Raw genomic sequence first — 21977 nt, forward strand, 5'->3', positions numbered from 1 at the left:
TCAGAAAAAAAGCTTATTTCAGTTCACAGATCAAGCCTGACATAAAATATTTTGATCTGCCCGACAAGGGTTTCTTGGGCTATCCTGCTCACTTCTTTCATTAGTCTAGAACTGAAAGATCATCCTCCTGCACACTCTTAACTCCCATTAAATTTTAGTGAAAGGCAAGTGATGACACTGACACAGGAACAGAACTCTCAGCCCTGGCATATCCCGCTCCTTGCATAGTCATCAAGGCATGTGTAACAAGCGAAGAGCAATGCAGGACAGCAACAGCGAGCATCCTAAAAGCGGATGCATGCTGAATGCGTTCTTCATAGAACTGGGACAACAAGGTAAAGCGCTGCATCCAGTTTGGAGCAAAATCAAACAAACCTAAAACCATTTTTTTTAAAAAAAAAAACCCTAAATGTTCTCATCTTCCCTCAAACACATACAAAAAGTATGTCAACGTTAACACTGCCCCTACTCTGAAGGAAAGAAGCAGAGCTCTGCTTGTGCTATCATGATGACTTTTGGAGACACTCCAACCACCTCCAGGGCCCAATGTGACTGCGGGGCAAGAGACTGAGAAATGAGGGGGTTGACAGTCCCAACTGTGGACCCCTTGGACTAAATGCACTATAAATGCACTATAAATCATATGACCTAGGAGGCTCTCTGATGTTAAGGAACTAAATAAAATATAGCCAATTTCTGGTAGGGTTACTGTCACTACTTGATGTTTTGCCCTACCCCCCCCCCTGGCAACCTTAGGTTTCCTAAATCTAAACACAGTAGGCAGGGTTGCAGGTAAGGCATTAAAGAGTAGGAAGGCTTCTCCAATAAAGGGGTGCGGCACAATTTCACTATGTTCCCAAAAAGATTGGCATAGGCCAAAGCCTCTATATTGGTTTCGGCTATGCTAGAAGCTAGTGCTCGGGGTCGGGGTCACGAAGAGTCGGGGTCACGAAGAGTCGGACACGACTGAACGACTGAACAACAAGAAGCTAGTGCAGAATATTTAAAACTCAAGATTACGTTCCTCCCCAAAAAGAAGTTATTTTAGGAAAATGCCGTTTCCAAACTTAATGAAAATGTGCTGAGTCTTAAGACAGAGCAGAATCTAGCTATTTTGTATGGAAAAGCATCAACATATGACCAGGAAATCTTACTAGCTTTGGTCGTTTTGCAAAATTAGTGCTGGGATTCTGTGGGATCCTATATATAACTTTGACAAACAACTTGCACAATCATTTTGTGGTTAATCATAGCAGTCTGCACTGCTCCCATCAGAAAAATACTTATTGAAATCTGTGTGCCAGAAGTCAAATGAACAAAGAGAAGAAGACCACATAATAAAACATGCTTTCCAAACCATCAAACCGGGTTGGGGGGGGGGGGCGGAATGCACAAGTTGTAGCATGAACAGGTCTCAGTAAAATCACGTGGGGAGTAATTACAGTGTCTCTGTTCATAATACCATGTAGTTACAGAGTTAGTCAGGGTTTCCACTTAAGGACACATGGTTTTTTCCTTAGAAAAAAGTTTATAGCTCAGCTGCAAAATTACCCTCCCATGAAACTTGGCAAGAAAGGTTCTGGTGCAAGCAAGATTTTTGATTTTTATTGGTGACATACCCATTTTGCTTTAAATGCATTTCTTTTAAAAAAAATTAAGAATCAATTCATCCTTTTTTGCCCAGCCATTACTGAGTGCTTTCAGGGTTTTAGTTTTTACAGTTCAGAGGGGCAACTTACCTTGCACAAGAGACATGTGACACCCCTCAAGACTGAGTGGCCAGGTTGGGCATTTTCTGGGGTTCTGAGACAGATGGACCACCTACCATCTCAAATGTGCCTCTATTCTCCCTTTTTAAGGAGTACTCCTTCCATAGACCACAGAGTTACTGGTACAAACTTCCTAACATCTCCCTGGTGACTTCCATCCAAAAAGGTGAGAAAAGTTTTATGCTGCTTATGTTTCATTGTTGATGAAGACAAAAATGCTATCTGGATTCCTTGTAATTTTCCACGCGATGTACTTTAGGAATTCAGGAATCTGTTTTATACCACATCAGACCATTAGGCACATCTACTTAGCAAAAACATCACCTTGCCGACAAAAGCAAAGACATCACCTTACCGACAAAGGTCTGTATAGTTAAAGCTATGGTTTTCCCAGTAGTAATGTACGGAAGTGAGAGCTGGACCATAAAGAAGGCTGATCGCCGAAGAATTGATGCTTTTGAATTATGGTGCTGGAGGAGACTCTTGAGAGCCCCATGGACTGCAAGAAGATCAAACCTATCCATTCTTAAAGAAATCAGCCCTGAGTGCTCACTAGAAGGACAGATCCTGAAGTTGAGGCTCCAGTACTTTGGCCACCTCATGAGAAGAGAAGACTCCCTAGAAAAGACCCTGATGTTGGGAAAGATGGAGGGCACAAGGAGAAGGGGACGACAGAGGATGAGATGGTTGGACAGTGTTCTTGAAGCTACTAACATGAGTTTGGCCAAACTGCGAGAGGCAGTGAAGGATAGGTGTGCCTGGCGTGCTCTGGTCCATGGGGTCACGAAGAGTCGGACACGACTGAACGACTGAACAACAGCAACAACAACAACAACTTAGTATTGTCTACACTCACTGGAAGCGTATCTCCAGGGTTTCAGACAAAAGTATTTTCCAAGTCTTACATGGAGATGCCAAAGATTGAACTGGCCCATTTTAATTGCAAAGCATGGGCTCCACAACTAAGCCTTTGTAGAACAAACCAAATAGTTTGAGGGGGTGGGCAGGGGAGAGAACAAGGTGAAAAGAAATATAGTTCTTATAGTCTGCTCCTAAGGTTTCTGGAAATAAGTAGGGACTATCAAGGAATGGTCATAGGAACCCTTGTCCATTTTATGGCTTTCCATGGCTTAAGTTTCAAGATTAGACATGAAAGCAGAAAGTATAATATCCTCTTTGTGTGTGTGTGTGTTTTTTTAAAAGCTAGCATACCTGGAAAGCCACTTTCCATCTGACATGCATATTCCTCATGCATACTTTTTACATAGGCCAGAAAACTTAATTTCGCAGTCTACTCCTCCTCTATTACTCTAGAAAGCTCTGGCTTACATCCATATTTAGCAGTGCATCTTGCCAAACCAAAATGAGTGCTTGCAGCATCCAGACATAATTATCCATAGCTCTCCCCACAGCTGAAACACAGTTTGAAAGTCTGAAGTTTCTATTTGCTAAAACGTCTACAAGCTGGTAAGTAATACCAACTTTTCTGGAGCTTCTGTGTTTGTTGGAACTACTAGATGTTGGAGCTTTAGAACATCTGTGACTACATCAGCCCTCCAGCCAGTTTGGAAAGCAGATTACAGTATAAATAACTTAAATAAATAAAACAAATACCCTGTGTTTACTACATAAATGGGGAAACAGCTGAGCAAACAGCTGGAGTGTTGGTGGGGAAGGGGTTCAAGATCTTGTTTTCAAAATTGGACAGGGTGTAACTCTGAAAGTGCAGAGCTTAAAGGGGTAAACAAACACAGCTATAACAGGTGTTATGACAGCTCCTTAATTTTCATTGCATCACTCTTTTCTGTGTTTCTCATCGTCAACATGAGTGCTAGTTCTGTATATTTGGACTCACTGGTGCTGCCACCATCTTGATTTCCCCACAATGTAATGCCTACAATGCGCACACAGTGAGCACTGCATTGTGGGAAAATTTAAATGGCAGCAGCAGCAAGTTTAGCTCTGCAGGCCTGGCACTCCTGTGCTGTTGCTACTACACTTCCAGCAGTGTTAAAAGGAGTGATGAGCTCACTCACTGGGTGTACATGTTGTGGGTACTGCATTGTGGGGTAACTGAAATGGCTGTGTGAGCAAGTCCTACCCACCAGGTACAGTTACAGGTAGGTAGCCGTGTTGGTCTGCCATAGTCGAAACAAAATAAAAAAAATTCCTTCCGGTAGCACCTTAGAGACCAACTAAGTTTGTTATTGGTATGAGCTTTCGTGTGCATGCAAACTTAGCACACGAAAGCACATACCAATAACAAACAGATGGTTTCTTAAGGTGCTACTGGAAGGATTTTTTAAAATTTTGTTTCCACCTGGTACAGTCAGCTAAGACTGGCACTACTGTGGAGAGGGGCACAGTGAGTGCATTATGCCCAGAGTCCCCTGAAACTTGGTGCTACCCCTGGTCTAGGTCATCATGATATACCAGTATGTGCAATCTGGTGCTGAATAAGCTCAAGCCCTTGGCACAGTCCATAGTTTTCCAACTACCTAATGGTTTCGTCTTACAATGAATTTCAATTTGATTTAATTACTGCCCTGGAAAACTGTTAAACTTCACACTTCACCTTCAGCATTGCTTTCCACCTTACAAATCAATCCCAGCCCCTCCCACCCTGCCCTCAAGGAGCTCTACATCTGTCTTGATAAGATATTTATAAATAACCAAAAAAGATGCACTTTGATCAGCAATTGCCTTAAGCAGAAGAGATGCTGAAATTACAGACTTCTAAAGCTACATTTGACGAGGCGAGCAAACGGGAATTTATCTGATCTCCTTTCAGAGGGGATGCTTTTTAAAAAATCCTGATCCTTTTCAACATGATGGGAAGCATTTGCTTTAATTTAAACTTGATGCTCACCTAAGGAGTGAGCCAGCTCTTGTGCAAGTCAACGGCAAAAACCCCTGCTGGTTTCAAAAGGTGGTGAATGCAATCTCCTTGTGTTTCTAGGAGTTTTGTAACTTGGTTTTACAGTTAGCGACTTATACCGTGAGTCACAAACAGAACAACATTCCTCCAACTTCAGGCACATTAGAATACAATACAATAGAATACAATTTCAGGCACATTAGAATGCAAAATCTAAGCTCATTTGGGATAACTAATTCTCAATTGTTCCCCAATGATGAAGGATGGAGTAAAGCCTCACTATCACTGTTTAATGAGTTGGCAAGGAATAATGAACTTTGCACTTTGGCTGTACATAAGGAAAAAGAAACCCTGAGCCAATCTTTTCCTTGGTAATATTTGGTAATATTTGTACGCAGCCAAGTTAAGATCTGTTTCTGCAGAAATGAAGGCACAAGACTCATTAATTTCTGCTATAAGCTCCAGAGGTTACTTTTAATTTCAGACATAGATCTGCTGGTGATGGAGATATGGAGAACCTAATATAGATTGTACAGCAGGATGGGTTCTGATTGTATCCATATTTATGTCATTCAACAGCAGTGTTAATTAGATAGCAATTTTAATCAGCACCAGTTCTGAACTCTGCTTCCATTCCATACAATTTAGGCGTGCTAAACACTTTTGCCATTATAGAAAATACTGGCTGAAACCAGGCTGTTCTGAATTATAGGATACTGTGTGCTTATATTTATTCTGTATCCCACCTGGCCAAATCCAGATCCAGGCAGCATGTGTGATATTTTTGAAATCTGTAAAATAATCCATAGAGCCACAAAAGAACCTTGGTTTATAACCAACAGGTGTACAAATTGGAGGGCATCATCATAGGAGCTCCCTCAATTCTTTGAGAGCTTCCACTTGCAAATCTCTCTCCATTCCAGTGTCCAATTTAAGCATAACACCATCAAGCAACTCGGTAATCTACATAAGCAACTTGGCTCATGTAAAACATGTGGTTCCTCAAAAGAACAGATACATTGAAAGCTGCCAAGAATTTGTCTGAAGACAGAATTACATGAAATGGTTCAAAACAAACAGAAATCCATCTGAAGTATCTTTCTGCTCAATCACATGGACCAGCCTTGATTTGCACAGAGTTCACATGATTTACTTCTTTTAATCCCCAGTAAATTCAACATCCCCTGCCAGCAAGCATTCAGAGAGAGGTTACAAGGGGACAGATCTCCTGCCTGAACAGAGGTACAGTACACTGTGAGAGAACCAGAGATCTGGAAATAACTTCCTTTTCCATGCCCCTCACCCTCTCCATCTCCCTTCCTAAATACCGGTACATCTCTGGTGGTAAAATTTTCACTCACTACAACTAGGGTGAGGGGCAAGTTGGGCCAGGTCTTCATGGAGTGTGTGTGTGTGTGTGTGTGTGTGTGTGTGTGTGTGTAAATATATATGTCATGACAGCTAGTTTCATTTATGCCCTCCCTTTGCTCCAAGCAGCTCAAAGCAGTGTACATGGTTCCCTATCCTCATTCTATCCTCACAAAAACTTTGTGAGGTTGGTGTGGCCGAGAGTGCATTACTGGCCCAAGCTCACCAGGGACCAGTAAGAGTAGTGGTGAGAGACACCAGCTGGGGAATCCCCAAGGGAAACCCTGGAACAGGAAGGCTCAGAGCCAGGGAATTGGTGGTGGGACACTGAGGAGGGGTCAGAGGGAGAAGATTGGGAGGAGGGGCTGGTTGCTGAAGGAGGAACAGGGTTTAGTGAGAAGGAAGAGCTGGTGACAGGGAACAGTTTAAACTCGGAGACTGAAGTGGAGGAAGCAGATCAAGGAACTGCTGAAGTATCCAGGGAGTATCCCTCTCCTGCTGCGACAAGCGCGCGCGCACACACACACACGTCTCCAAGAAAGTGCAGGGTAATGAGGAGAGGGGAACAGAAGCCAGAGGTGTGGGGACACAGTTTTGCTTGGGAAACATCCACGGGAAAAGCCTTGGAAAAGATGGAAGGCAGGAACCTTCAGTCCTGGCAACTGCTCCATAGGAGCAAGACCTACTGGGAAATGTTGCTGAGTTGTATGCGGTTTGCTTGAATAAAGAGTTAACTTCACTGACGAGTCTATCAATTATGTCTGTGGTAGAGAGCAGGTGAGACACAAAGTGTTAAGAGGGTTAGTTGAACGCTAAAGCAAAAAAGGAAAAGGAAAGAAAGGGTGAATGAGAGATCCCTGAGAGTTTATTGTTAAGTATTCTTATGGGGAGGATTGTAGTTGAAGAAATGTGTGCCATGGTATTACCAAATCTCCTTCCTCATTATAAACGGTACGATGAAGGAGAGGAAAGGAATAAGAACACCTTTTCCCTTTTCCCATCTCCGGAACCTGTACCTAGCTGATAAACAATTTTTGCTACTGAAGAGGATGTGATTCAGTAACTCGACCTCATTCCCAGGCCCTTCTTATAAAGACTCTTTTTTAAAAAATTAATGGTAACACAGCTTAAAATTTTAAATAGTGTGTTCTTATTTCAGCTGCTCTGTAGTTACATTTAAATATTCACTCTCTTTTTAAATGGGTATATCTTTTAATTATAAAATATAAGATAATGTTAATTTTACCCTTTATACTATACTTAATAGCTTCATAAGGCAAGAACTAAAATAAATCATGAGAAGATGCCTGAGGGTACAGGGAAGCATTTCCTCAGCAATGAAAATGGATCACACATTCTGACACAATTCCCATTATACTATCATGGCCCCATAAACTTAGTTGGATTATGGTAACCTCCATACTTCCTGCTCCTGCTGTTTCTTTTTCTGTTTTGTTTTTTATTAGATGAAAGATGGAAGATTGAGATAGATTTTTTATTTGTGATGAAAAATGTATTCTGATGAAAGAAGGATTGCCTCCAAGAGATGAGGGCTGAAAGGAGGAGTGAATAATCAACTATGTTCAAACCTCTCATCTTAGGGTGGCAGCTATGAGTCATACATAGTTTTAAGCTATGTTCTAATGGCTGCCTTCACAAATAACCATGGTTTGTTCAACAAATCCCAATTCATCTCACAGATGACCAAACAAGCCATGGTTTGTTTCTCCAGCTTGTTTTCAACCTGTTCTTGCCTTGTGCCTTTGTGAACATATGGAGTTGGGTGTACAAACATACTATGATTAAGCAAAGCTTTTTGGTTTAGATATAATGCCAAACCATAGTTAAAAACAAACAATGCTTCAAAAGCCAACAGTGCCCTCACACTGTGGTTTGTGGCCAGAAAACAAACCATGGTTAGTCTCCTGGGCTGATTTCAGATGCTCAAACCATCTCAGTCAGTAGAGCATGAGATTCTAAATCTCGGGGTCATGAGTTCGAGCCTCACATTGGGCAAAGGATTCCTGCATTGCAGGGGGTTGGACTAAATTACACTTGTGGTTCCTTCCAACTCTACAATTATATGATTCTATGGCTTATGTGCAAACTAGGCCTAGAACAGCAGGCAAGAATGACAATGAAAAAGACCAAAGAGTTGTTGGCAATATACTAAAATAGAAACTCTGAAGACGATCAGAGAACACAATGACAAACTATATTCTGGTGTACGCAACAATATTAATTAATATTTTTCTACTAGTATAAAAACAGACCTTCCCCAAGGAATCAATGTATTGCTGTAAACTCAAGCAGTTTTAGAAACACCTGCCCTCTTTTGTTTTGATCCTGAGGGCAAATTCACACTTAGGGAGGCAGATGAGTCTGCTGCATGTCTTTGTCTCAGTGCTATGAAATGTGAAGGTGAGATGCTAGTCTAAACATGAGATGGACACACATGAATGAACTGTGTCCTATTACAGGCCTCAAGTGCACGTTTACTACCTGCTTACAAACTCATGTTTACACACATACCACTTTCTACAATTTTGTGTCTTAGGGCTAATTCAATGGGGGGCGAGTGCAAATGTGCCTTTCACAGGTACATGCTGCGCTTCCTAGTGAATACTATTGCCCCCAAGTAAATGGCCCCAAGACACCAAGCGGAGCCCCAACAATCTGTTTCCTTGAAATAATTAAATTTCACTTGAAGTCTTGCTTTAAAAGGAAAGCCTCAGCATTAGAAAACCCAAGAACAAACTGACTGTACTGCAGGATGTAACTGTTTCAGTATTCAGCCATCAAAACACACTTTTCTGTAGTCTTCTGGGACGTGACGATAGCATCGTTTTCTAATCGCCCTTGCTAAAGTCCTTCAGATGCCATTTAACAACTCTATTCAAGCCTACAAAGTACAATTTGGAGCTGTCTGTCATTGCTACCTACAAACACTACTTGGCTGCAACACCTTAAGATACTTTGTGACAGATAATTGAATCTATGGTGTTTTCCTATGCCATGGTATGGTATGTGTGCACAGGGGGAGGGGGGTGCAGATGCAAAGCAAGCATTTTGTTCTGCAAATTCTTACTTATCTAAAATATTCTCTGCAAAGCAAAATATTAAAATATAGCATAGGATAATAAAGCTGGGGAGATGTCCACGTTTGGCCCATTGGGCATCCCCATTTGACCCAAGAGGCCATTTCCCCTTTTTAATGCCCACCTGCCACACACCTGACATCACATGTCTGGTAAGCAAAAAACAAGATAAGACTCCAACTTCTCAGCTGATGAGCGGAGAATTCAATCCTCCATGGCTCAGGTGCGTTAATTCCCCAGGGAACTTGCTGGAGCATCTGAATACTGCAAAAATCAGGATGAACTCACAGATCATCTAAGGCATGGGGAGTTCAATCCAGCTAGGTTGCGATCTTCCCACACCCCCATGGGCCAGTGATGACAGGTGGGTGGGACAACCCACCTGTCAATCATGGCATCATTATGATGCCAGAAGATTGACAGGCAGGTGGAGATAGAGATCTGGCCTGCCAAGCCAAAAACGTTCCCCACCCCTACAACAGGAGTATAACTTTAAAATAATAATAATTCTGAAAGCACAAGTGTCAGAACTGAAAATCCAGACTGTGAAATGCAAGTCATTTGAAAGACCACTATACATTTTGACATGAGCTCTATTCATCAAATGCATCAATAGATAGATGCATGTTTTCTTCTGGACCTTTGTATGTTTAGAGTGGATGTCTGTAGTGAGGAGCCTTTTGTATCTGCCGAAACCACCTGAGTGATTAAGTACCTCCACAGTTTAAAAATGCTCTCTGCGGCAGATGTTCACTCTAAAGATGTGAGGAGTTTGTGTGACCTCAAGGGTGGGGCTAAAAGTGCAACCCCACAGCCCCACTGAACTGTTTTCTTTATTTGATGAGCAGTGACTGAATAGGGTTAGAATAATATAACAAAGGGAGATGAAAGCTACTTGCTTCAGTTGCAATTATTTTGAACTGCAATACAACTAACTCCTTGAACTGGGCATATCCTAGCTAGCCCACAGGAACCTTGGCTTCTACAAAGGTGAAAAGGATAACAAATGAATTAACAATGGGACACATAATTTCTATGGTACATAATTTCATTTCCCCAGGACAGGACCTAGTGTTCTCCCCTGGGATAGAACAGTCTTTCAAAGTGAGCCAGCTTATCTGTTTGGAAACCATTGTGATAAAGCACAAGTAAAAACTCTTACATTAAAAAAATTGGCAATTATTGCTAGCTCATTTCTAGAGGCCCAAATATTGCTACAGTTCTTGAATGGCATAGAAATATTTTGGCAGCCATTGTGCTTTTTTGCTTTTGAAAATGGCCCTGAACTGCAAAAGTTTATGGAACATACAAGATAAGCAGAATGAAATGAAAACAAAACTATTGCGGCATTGTAAATGCTAACATACATTTATTACGCCATAAGCTTCTGTGGGCTACAGTCCACTTCAGAGAGCGCCAAAGTGCTCTCTGTTGTTTGTGTGACAATAGACTGACATGGCTAACCATCTTGAAATAGTTTAAACGATTTCCAAGTGATGCTCCCATGTTTCACTTGTGCCCAAAAGACTGGCTGTTCGTTTGTTCTTGTGTAAAGAAAACACAAAGTGTAGCTAATTGGAGAATCAAAGTAAATTGGTGCACCTTATCAATGGACAGTCTAGTAATGCTGCAAGATCTAAGTTTCCCACTTCTTATTTCCCCTGATGTGGGTGGCACTGTGGGTTAAACAACAGAGCCTAGGGCTTGCCAATCAGAAGGTTGGCGGTTAGAATCCCTGCGACGGGGTGAGCTCCCGTTGTTCGGCCCCAGCTCCGGCCCACCTAGCAGTTCGAAAGCACGTCAAAGTGCAAGTAGATAAATATGTACCATTCCAGAGGGAAGGTAAACGGCATTTCCGTGCGCTGCTCTGGTTCGCCAGAAGCGGCGTAGTCATGCTGGCCACACAACCTGGAAGCTGTTCGCCGGCTCCCTTGACCAATAAAGCAAGATGAGCGCTGCAACCCCAGAGTCGTCTGTGACTGGACCTAATGATCAGGGGTCCCTTTACTTTTTATTCCCCCTGCAGCATTCACTGCAGCCCAAAGTGCCATATCATGCAGATGCTGCTTTAAAACTCTCAAACTACCACTAAAAAGAGATGAACCAATGTCTGGGCTGTACCACTTCAGACAGCAGATGTCAGCTGACATGACTGAATCTTCCCCCATACATTAAATCAATCAATCAATCAATCAATCAATCAACCAATGCACATATAAAACTAGATGACAGGGAGAAGGGTCCTAGCTTAGCTGCTGCCATGATATGCTAGTCTTCTAAGTGGAGGCGATTTTGTGTACAGAGAAGCGTTCAGCCATGTCAACCTCAATCTGCATTCTGAAGTCAAATAACCTGGACACATGATTACGACTGCAGCAAGAAAGAGGCCCGAGTCTCCGCAGCGCATAGTGGCGTCCTCTTATCTGCTCCTGCGCTGACAGAGTGTGGGAGATGAGTAAGTAATCTGTGCTCTGCAAGTCACAGTGTGCCATGTTCTCATAACAATGCTGCTACTTCTGATCTCTTTCTGACAACTGGCAGTTGACAGTTTTTCTTTATCATGCTATCTGCTCTGCTGTGAGGAGGTGGCAGTTGAGAGAGCAGATTGGTCCAGGAACAGCAATCATTAAAGTGTCTGGAGAATTGGTAGCAACTTTCGGGTATGTGCATGCAGTACAGAAGGGCAATTTTGGAATAGAAGCAACAGACACTGTCAGTTTCAAATAACTCAAATCTTGGAGGGTGGTGAGGTGCTGGAATAGCTTTATCCATTTGAACTACCAAAGGTGGTTGCAAGAGGCAACATGCTTGCACTAATGATGCTATTGCTGAACATTACTTGAAGCCTTTCAAGGGGCAGAGAACTCCTTCTCGCTTACTTCAGTTCTGCTATTCCCCAGTCCTGTTCATCGTCACTTTTATTCTGATGTTCAGCTGCATTTAAAGAGCACTGTAAAGGTAGCACAAAGCTGCACTTATTTAGCAGGTCTTCATTAATGGAAGCACATATGTCCGTCTAGGCCTGTACTCAAGGCAGTCAGTGGAACATTCAAAACAAGCCACAGTAGGATGCAGTGTATTGGTGAATGTTGCATGGACTGTGGCATGTGTGTGGAACCTGTGGCCATCCAGGCTTGCAGCCCAACTCCCCATCATCGCCGACCACCGGCCAGGTTGGCTGGTGCTGATGGGAGCTTGAGCACAGCAGCATGTAGAGGGTCGCAGGTCCCTTGTCCATAGACTTTGGGAAACAATTTGAACAAAAGGACGGTACAAGATGAATGCAATGGTACAAAGGTTTTGCAGCGGAATGAGAACATTCCAAGGAAAGAACTTCCATGGGATCCACAAACAGTTGCCCTAAATAAGCACTGTTTTGCATGGTGGTTGTGTCTCCGGATTTCAAACAAATGGATATGTGTATTTAAAAATCACCAGGGCCTTTGATAGGGATAGGAATGAAGTAAAGTTGTAATCCCAAAATTAAAGGGAACAGAAAGGGAACCTATGTTTCCCAGGTCCCAGCCCTAGAATTTCAGCTGCACAGCAATTCACCCTTTTTTATTCTCTCTCTGTAACTGACCAGATAATCATGGAAGTGGTAATTGAAAGGAGGGAGGTATCCAGCTTTTGAATCTCAATCCATCTTTCTGCTGCTGCGTTTTGATAAAAGGGTGGTTTCTGAGTCCTGAATACTTTCATATTGCCACCTGCTGCTTGCTGTTAGGTTTGGTGATGTGGAAAGCCTTTCCACGTGGGCTTGTCCAGAGATGGCTTCAGGACTGAAGAGGTTCTAGGAAAGCTGTCCTCTGTGCCTACCCCCCATGCCAATTGTCCTGTAACTGGAGAACTTGCCGGGCGCCAAAAGTGGAGCTAGCAGTAATGTTGGGGATGGGGCAAGGGATAGATATGGCACTGAGAGGCATGCTGTGCAAAGCAAGGAGGAAGCCATTGTTTTAATCTCTCCCCGTTAATAGTAGCTGCCTGCACAGGGCAACGTTTCCTGCCTTGCTGCTCAGCACGGAGGAGCTTTCAGCAGTTACAGCAAGCCAGGGAGCCACCGGTTTAATTCTGCCCCAATGTAGTGTTGCTTACCATATTTTTCGCTCCATAAGACACACTTTTTTCCTCCCAAAAAGTAAGGGGAAATGTCTGTGCGTCTTATGGGGTGAATGGTGGTCCCTGGAGCCGAATTGCTCAGGGGCTAAAAGCAGATCCTGCTTTTTTTTTAAAAGAAAGAGAGAGAAGGGGGTGTTGAAAGGACCCCACTCAGCAGCTGATCAGCAAGAGATTGGGAGAGAGATAAGACTCCCGGCTCCCTCTGGGCCCCACCCCCTTGCCCAGGCCTCCATTGTTGAATGTGCCTGCAGAGGGAGGCTGTTTGTTTCCCCAGCCACATGTAACTGGCTGATTAGATTATCTTTCTGAAAACTGTAGAAAGGGCTCCTTAAGAATCTGCAGAAATGTGAGTTGAACCCCATAAAAATGGGGCTTTTCCTCTTGCTTTTCCCCCTTTGCAAAAGCTTTGCTTTCCCCCTTTGCAAAACAGCTTTGCTTTTCCCCCTTTGCAAAAAAAGCTGCACAAATCTGAGCTGATCTTCAAAAAACCAGGGCTTTCCCCCTCTAAAAACTAGGCACGTCTTATGTTCAGGAGCGTCTTATGGCGCGAAAAATACGGTATGTATGGAGGGCAATGGTGAAGGATGAAACTGGTTTGAGGTTGCTACACAGCAGCAGCAAAATGAGAGGGCAAAGCCCCACCAGGAGTGTAGGCAGAGCACAGCGGTGTAGCTGCTGCCTATCCAAAAGAGGCCAACATCCATCACTGCAGAAGAAATAAATGTAAAATGCAGTCAATGAATTGCCAGTCCTCTTGGTAACATGCTGGCAGTGCATGGTTAAGATTTCAGAAGCCAAAGGAAGACGAGAAGCAAGATTTGCTGTCTTTGGGTGTGCTCCATCTCTCTCCCCTTGCGGGCAGCAGTATCATTATAAATTATGTGAAATAAATAGATGCAAATTTTTATATATCACATTTATTCAATATTGATGCTGAAAGCATAATTGGAAAGGTGGCAGGGAGCACCATAGAAACTGTGATAATTGTAGGACACACTGTTACCAAGCAGCCATCTGCCAAAGAACTGCTTCTTGGTAGGAGGTCCAGAGATTTGTGAATTCCGTCACTGCCTTCACAATATCTGATCACAGCAGCCACTGTGCAGAGAGGCAAAACATGCTAATGATGTATTTAGCTCCGTCATTTAATAAGCTGGGTAAAATTCATTGATACTGATCTTATGTGTTGCCTCATTTTTTAAACACTCCTATCTACAGGAGGAAACAAGCGCCACTGGAAGTCAGCCAGCCCTGGGCCTCCTGGGTTAATTCTTTGCAACACCACAGCTTCGGATTATCAGCTAGCATTTTTAGCACAGATAGTCTAGAACTACAGAGACGATGGCTGAAAATGAGAGCATGAATCCCAGTGTTTAAAAAGTAGCAAGCTGCCGGCGTTGTTCATTGTCCAAGGCAAACATTGGACAGTTTCCAATCCATATTCCTTGGAAATGCTAAAGGCAAAAAGGAAACCACTGCTGAAAGCCCAACTTCTGAAACAAAAAAACCATTTTTGTCAGTTCTGTACAACGCACATAACAAAGGCCAATGACATTTAAGGGTTCTAACTTTGCAATCAAAATGAGCAGACTTGGTGGCAAATAAAGACGATACCATCACTCTGCAGACAAATGCAGTGTTCAAACAAATCAAGAAACTGGAAAATACTCTGTACCTTGTGAAAGTTATACTCATGGAATCCCTAGTATTAGGTATCAGGAAAAAAATGGACTTGAACTGCCCCCAACTACAAGACCGTTGTTCGCTTGTCAACAAATTTACTACTGACACTGAAGAACAACTGAAGACTGGGTAAGAAATGGTAGATGAAATGAGCTACAAATCACGACCCCCTGATTCCCAGATTTAGAATAATCTCCTCCATTACACCAATCACAGCCACCTTTCAATCAGATGTCAAGATCAAAAACACTCAATTTCACATTAGGAAAGCTGTAAAACAGGCAGAAGTGCAGTCAAGTTTCTATCTAGCAATGAGAATAGGGTAGAATGCAACTTTCACCAAATGAGGACTCTTATATTCAAAATTAAGCATCAATAGAAAGGTTTTGTTGTTGTTTAGTCGTGTCCGACTTTTCGTGACCCCATGAACCAGAGCACACCAGGCACTCCTGTCTTCCACTGCCTCCCGCAGTTTTGTCAAACTCATGTTGGTAGCTTCGAAAACACTGTCCAACCATCTCTCTCTCTCTCTTTTCAAAATTAACTTCTTTAATGCAAAGGCTTCAATTCTATCTTATCAGCACATAAAATCGTCACAACAGAGTTCCACTTCCTCTGCTATTTATGAGATTCTTCTGGAAATCCAAGGTTACATTCAATGTGGTACCACTACAGTTCCAGCTCTACATTTAAGAAGTTAAAACATCATGAAAACACTGAAAAATAGAAATACACATAACATTTGTAAAGGTTTTAAGAACAGTTTCCAGTATGCTCTAGTTTATACCGGTAAGTGGAGAAGGAAATAGATCTTTTATTTGCATTCCAAATCAATTATAATGGATACATCAACACTCTGTGGACTATCAAACCCTCAGCAAAAAAAAACACCTTCCATACAGAATAACCTGCATGTTGTAATTCTAGCTAAGGTTTGGACAGGGGGCAGCACGTCTTAAAAACAAACAAACAACAAACAGCAGCTGAGAAAGCATCTCTTTCAAGTAAAAAGGAAAGAATATTTATACTTTTTGATCCAACTTTGGCTACAGTTGTTAGTACTGATGCAAATGTAACACCACGTCAGGGAGAAAGGAAACCATAGGAGAAAGAGGGGGAGAATTTTGGAAACAGAAAGGCAAAAAATAAAAAAAAGCACACCAGATATTCCTAATTACCCAGCCATGATTAGAATATTGGGAATTTTGCATCTACACTGGACTCTAGTAGCACTGGGAGTCTAAGGATCAAACTGGACTATATGTTAAAAACATGATCACATTTATCAGCTATTAGAGAGGATCATGACATAGTGGGAGAGGAGCTAAACCCCTTTCCCCAATGCCATTTTCCCAGTGATTTTTGTCAGAAAAATATCACAAGAGGAAAGGTTTAAACCCACTTCCTCTAGCCCCAGTCAGGAGCACTACAGCTGCAGTTTAAAATATATGCAGAAATGTGATCATATAACTAATGTTTTCTATAGATTTCCCTTAATAGCAACCTCCCCTGAGCTTGGAACGTGCAAAAGTGTATGTATCGCCTCTAGTTCAGTTGTATAATAATCTGACCTATCACTTCCAATGCTGAAAGCATCCTTACGAGTTTTAGCAAAATAAATGATGTAACAAGATAAGGGAATTACATGCCTGTTAACTAACCAGTAAGCTAAGCAAGCTGGACTCTAATTTTGATTATGAGCAACAGAAATAAACCAGGGAAATCTGGGCAAACCACAAGGGGCCACAGTATCCCAGCTAAGGGTTGCAGGAGAATATGACTGATGAGCTCTTATTATAGTAGTGGGGTTTTTTGCACTCCAGGACTCATGTGCACAAATCCAAGAAGAGCCATGTTCTATTCCCTCAAGCTTATGGCTCAGCAGTTTAGAAAACCAGCTGCTCTGCATAGCAATAAGTCTGCTGTTCCTTCATTTCTTTTAAACAAAGGTGTTTACAGTCACCTGCTTTTAACAACATCACACTGCTCCTTTAGCCAGAAATTCTAAAATTTGAAATACATTGTATGTGCTCTCTCACTTGAGTGTTGGAATTATTTGTTTATTTCCAATGAACCAGAGACACACATGTGGGGTGAGATACCACAATTATGACAAAAATCTGAAAATAGGCTAATCGCTTACAAAAACGTCGAACCTTGAGGCACAAAATATATTTCAAAATACAGACCAGTATTCCCAAGCACAGCTCTAACCAAGCCAAATATGGGGGCAAATACCTCTTTAGAGGTATCCTTGCATATCCTTTGCGTATCCTTCAGGATGCGAACGTGGCAAACCCGGAAGTATTTTTCCGGGTATCGCTGCGCGTGCATGCACAGACACACTCTTCCGCGCCGCATGCATTCACAGAAGCGGTCTACTGCCACACGTGCATGTGCAGAAGCAGTCCCTCCGGTTGCGGAAACTTTGGGATCCAACCGGAGCTCCAGAATGGATCTCGTCCGCAACTGGAGATACCACTGTATTTTTTGGGGGGAAGGCGCAGACTTCCAGTTGAACCAATGCAATTATTTATTTCCTATTTATTTATTTACAACCCTATTTTAAATCACACAAAAGTTAACATACTAAAACAGATTAAAATTGCCTCAACTTTCTAAGCATCTGGGTAGGCTTGTCTAAACAGGAATGCTTTTAGCAGGTGGTGAAAAGAGTACAGTGAAGCGTGCAGAGTGTACACACAACAGTAAATGAAACTTCCACTCTACAAGCATCTCACATACACAATTCAACTCTCTCTCTCTCTCATGTGGGGCAGTGTGTAGATATACCTAGTTTTCTACATTCTGTCTTGTTCTGTCAACATTCCTATTGCTGCAAGTACACCTGGTGTAATTTCATTAAACCCCTCGCAGGCATCCTGAAATCATACAGTGCAATAATCCGTTTTAAACACAGAAAAAAGTTGTTATCCATTACCAGGGCCATAGGAACTACAATTTATCTTGTTGTAAAAACCCATTAATGAGATGCATTTGACAAATGTATTCAGCACATTACAACTATGAAATGACTACAAACGATTTTTAGAAATAGGGGTAAAACAGCACAGAGGCCAGTGTCTTGCAAAAACTCCCTACTCCTGGATATGGAACTTACATACTAAAAGGCTAGAATCTCCAGATACTTTGAAGCTGCATTAACACGAAGTGGCCCATTTAGATCTCCAGTGTTTCAGATGTGCAGCATTTCCCCCCTCTGCTTGGTGAGGGCACAAGGAAAAGGGGACGACAGAGGACGAGATGGTTGGACAGTGTTCTCGAAGCTACCAACACGAGTCTGACCAAACTGCGGGAGGCAGTGGGAGACTGGAGTCCCTGGCGTGCTCTGGTCCATGAGGTCACAAAGAGTCGGACAGGACTAAACAACAACAAAATCTGGCTCCATTACGCCTTTTAATGAAACACTCATTTCACACAGGGAAGATGAAATATAAAGCAATCAATACCCCTCCCTCCTTTACTGTGGAAAATCTGTGCTGGATATACTGTCATAGATTTCTCTGGGGGGGGGGGGAACCAGTTATACACACACAGGTGAATTTGTAGAATATGAAGCATTCAAAATGGCCTCACCCAAGTCATGACTACCATGGATGCTAAAGAGAAAACACAAATAAGGCAGGAATCTTTTAGACATACCTCAAAAGCATCAAGTTACAAGAGCCCATGAACAAGGATATATCAGGGATAGAGAAGCAGTATCCCCCTAACACCTGATGTTGTTGGACTACAACTCCCATCATCCCTTGCCCACTGGTCATGCTGGCTTTGGCTGATAGCAGCTTAGGTCCAACAACAACTGGAGGGCCATTCCTGCTTTATGTTTTAAGGAGTCTCCAAAGTGATTGTATCAATTCAACGTTTCCTTTGCTGCTACCAACATTTATGTACAGACTTCTTCCTGTACCACCCTTGCTCCTTGCAGCACCAGGCTTCTTGACAGACTTGGAGCTGCAGAGGGGAACAAAGAGTGTTTTAGCCAGGAAAAATGGGGACAGAAATGTCACTCTTCAGCTTTTAAAACTCCCAAAAGTATGCTTGCAGATTCCACAACCAGAAACTATTTGGCACTTCCTGAACATCCTGTCCCATATATTCTAGGACACAAATTCTAAGCAAAAAGGCAAGTTGTGGAAAGACAAAACTCTCAGAAATAAATTACTGGAGGGGCTGCTATGGGAGGGTGAGGAAGAGAAGTTAGGAACTTTTATAGTTCCACTAGAGCTACAGTAAGTTAAGAAAGTACCGGTAATGTTTCTCTCTACAGCAAACATTATGTGCGTATCTGAAGCTCTTAAATGCAGCTGGCACTGTGCTGAAATATACCAGTCATGGTTTGCCACTGTACATTCCATGAAGATGGCATTACCCCGAACCATGTCCTCTCAGAGGGCTCCATTCAGCCAAGACTCATGGCATGTGGGTGCTGCTGCTCACTCACAGCAATTCGATTGTGTTCGCTGAGCTGTTCATGATACTCACTGAACAACAGGAAGTTGTCAACTGCACAGTGTGGATTGGCGCTGGGCTGAACATTTCAGTGGCCCCCTTTTCAGCCATTTAAAGGGGGCTGGGAGCATGTTAAAATGGGGGGGGGGAGAGAGAGAACTTTACCAATAAAGACCACCTACCTTCTGCACAAAATTTAATTGATCATAAAAACTTTTCGAAAACTCCTCATGCACCCACAGTGGTTCATGGCTCTCTGCACACATGTTTTCAGCCTGGCAGCACTTCCTAGTTAACATTGCTACACCACTTGGTCACATGGATGCTCTGGGAAGTTCTGGCAGGCTGGAATCCATGTGCAGAGAACCTTGGGCCTTTGTGAAGATAAGCAGGACTTGGGGAAAAAAGTTTTTTTTATAAACAATAAAAAGCATTGATCACCCCAAGAAGTTAACAAGAGAAATACAATAAAATCCACACCCATGCTCCTCACATCTGTAGTTTTAAAAAAAGCTGTCCCCTCCCCAAAAAAGCGCTGTAGAAAACTCACCCCCAATTTTACAGGTGTCAAATGGACTCACAAAATTGGGGAGCAATTTTCAGGCCAATTGTGGTTTGCATGAGGCTTCGAGAAAACTCAAAGGTCCACTTCTCAAGGAAAGCTTCAGAATGCAGTACTTCTCTATTATATGAACAAATGCTTCACTTTTGAACATGATAATTTTTATTCTTTTTGGATACTTTGAAACAAACTTGAGACATAAGAAGGTCAAGCACAAGGTACATTCGTTGAAGCGGTTTCCCTTTCGAAATCAGCAAGGAACTAAGGAGCACAGTTCATCATTAAATTATGTTATAATGGAAAACAAATACTTTAACATTTCCCAGCAGTGCTTAAAAAAAGTGCAATATGCCTGCTATCCATTCCATAAAACAGTAATGTCCTCTGACCCCACAATCTTCTGGAAGGGGGAGAGTGTTACATTGCATTATAAATCCTAGTTTGTATGCGCAGCAAGTAGAGCTATGAAGCATGGTAGCAGATCTAGCACATGCCAGAAAAAACTACAAAGTGAATTTATGTCATTAACATTTGCTCTGCAAATAAGCCAGCTTACTAATGTGTGTGTGTGTGTGTGTGTGTGTGTGTGTGTACGAGAGAGAGAGATTGAGAGAGAGAGAGAGAGAGAGAGAGAGAGAATACGATAATGACACAAGGGTCTCAGACAGAAGCTGTCTGGAAGCTTAAAAAAGCTATCTTAGATGTACTGTCTATACTGCAGGTAAATTAAGGGTCAAATGTGATTCTGAAAGTTGTTTAAGCTTTCTGAAACCTTGATGACACCAAGAAGGCAGGATGTTGCATTCAACAAAACTAATAAGGTTCATGAGAAGCATTAAGCTGCTGGTGATGCTCTTGGCCTGCGACTGCAGAGCTGAGATTCTGCAGGGGGAGAAATATATACTTCCTCAATAATCACTCGACAGCTCTAATAAATTGAGGGAAAATAATATGTTGGCCATTTACTCTGTGCCCTTTGTTTACTGCACAAGGAGAACTGTTCAGCTGTACTTATTTTAAATAACCTTAAAAAAAAGTTTCTCCATATAAGAACTGTTTGTCATTGTGAATAAACCGTGAAATTTGTTTCTAATGGATAGGTTAATTAAATTGTTTAATTAAGCAATAAAACAATATGGGGTGTAGCAAGACGAGACATTATTGACCCCCAAGGCATAACACTAGGCAGGAGCTGGACTGAATCGTGACTGCAAGACAACAGACTTGGCTTACTTGGACTGACCCTGACCTGCGTTTCCTGACCTTTGCTTGCGTGAATTTGTCCCCGGACTTTGGACATGATGTACTGACTTGCTGCCAGGTAGGCCAAGGCTCAGGACATTTTTGCACCTAGCCTCCAAGGTTGTAAGAAGGGGCAAAGTTTGAGAGTAAAGAATTTTTGTAAATTTGAGAAGCAAAATTTAAAAGCTCTTTATTAGCTCTACTTAAAAAGGGCAGAGATCCATTTCACCAGATGAAAGTTGTGCCCAGCAACATTCGCTCCACTGTAATAAAATTGACTCTGCTTGACTACACAAACACACACACACACACACACAAATTCTGCTAGAGAGAGGAAGAAATGCTCAGTGTCTATATAGCCAGTTTGATGTGTCACTTTATGGGTCCTCCCCTCAATGACGGTTGAAATAATGCAAATTGCTCCTCTCTGTGCCCTCCCTCTCATTTGTACCACAACACTGTGAACCATGTTCAATATCAAACAACCACATATAGCTCTGGGGCTATCGGAAGAGCAACTCTATGTGACTTAATTTTTCACAGTTAGATGCCTCAGGCCTGTATTAGTGAAATGACTTCTGTAACTGTTTTTATTAGTATGTGCTCATAGACTATAATTAAAAGCTGAAAGGAGGAGAAGAGAGCCATCTAAATCAGTTAGCCAGACACCAATTGCTTGGGAAAGGGTGCAACGTGCATGAAATAGAGAAGAGGCCGCTGGAAAACTTAACTCAGTGCATAAGCATCTGCTCTCTAAAAACAATTGATTGCGGGGTAGGGGGAGA

General features: G+C 42.3%; 1 protein-coding gene across 2 annotated transcripts in view; it reads right to left on the reverse strand.

The window, feature by feature from the left end:
- Nucleotides 1-21977, reverse strand: part of GPC1 (glypican 1) — a 190339-nt gene that overhangs the window by 87685 nt on the left and 80677 nt on the right. The window contains exon 1 of one of the 2 annotated variants that reach the window (XM_033150211.1): nt 1740-1770. The exons of the other annotated variant lie outside the window; for it this stretch is intronic. Within the exon in view, the coding sequence (XP_033006102.1) occupies nt 1740-1755 (16 nt within the window). The 5' untranslated portion in view covers nt 1756-1770. Of the gene's footprint in view, nt 1-1739; nt 1771-21977 lie in introns of those variants that run through there. 2 annotated transcript variants of the gene reach the window in all.

Source organism: Lacerta agilis, chromosome 5 (assembly GCF_009819535.1).
Source record: "Lacerta agilis isolate rLacAgi1 chromosome 5, rLacAgi1.pri, whole genome shotgun sequence".
In the NCBI taxonomy this organism is placed as follows: Eukaryota; Metazoa; Chordata; class Lepidosauria; order Squamata; family Lacertidae; genus Lacerta; species Lacerta agilis.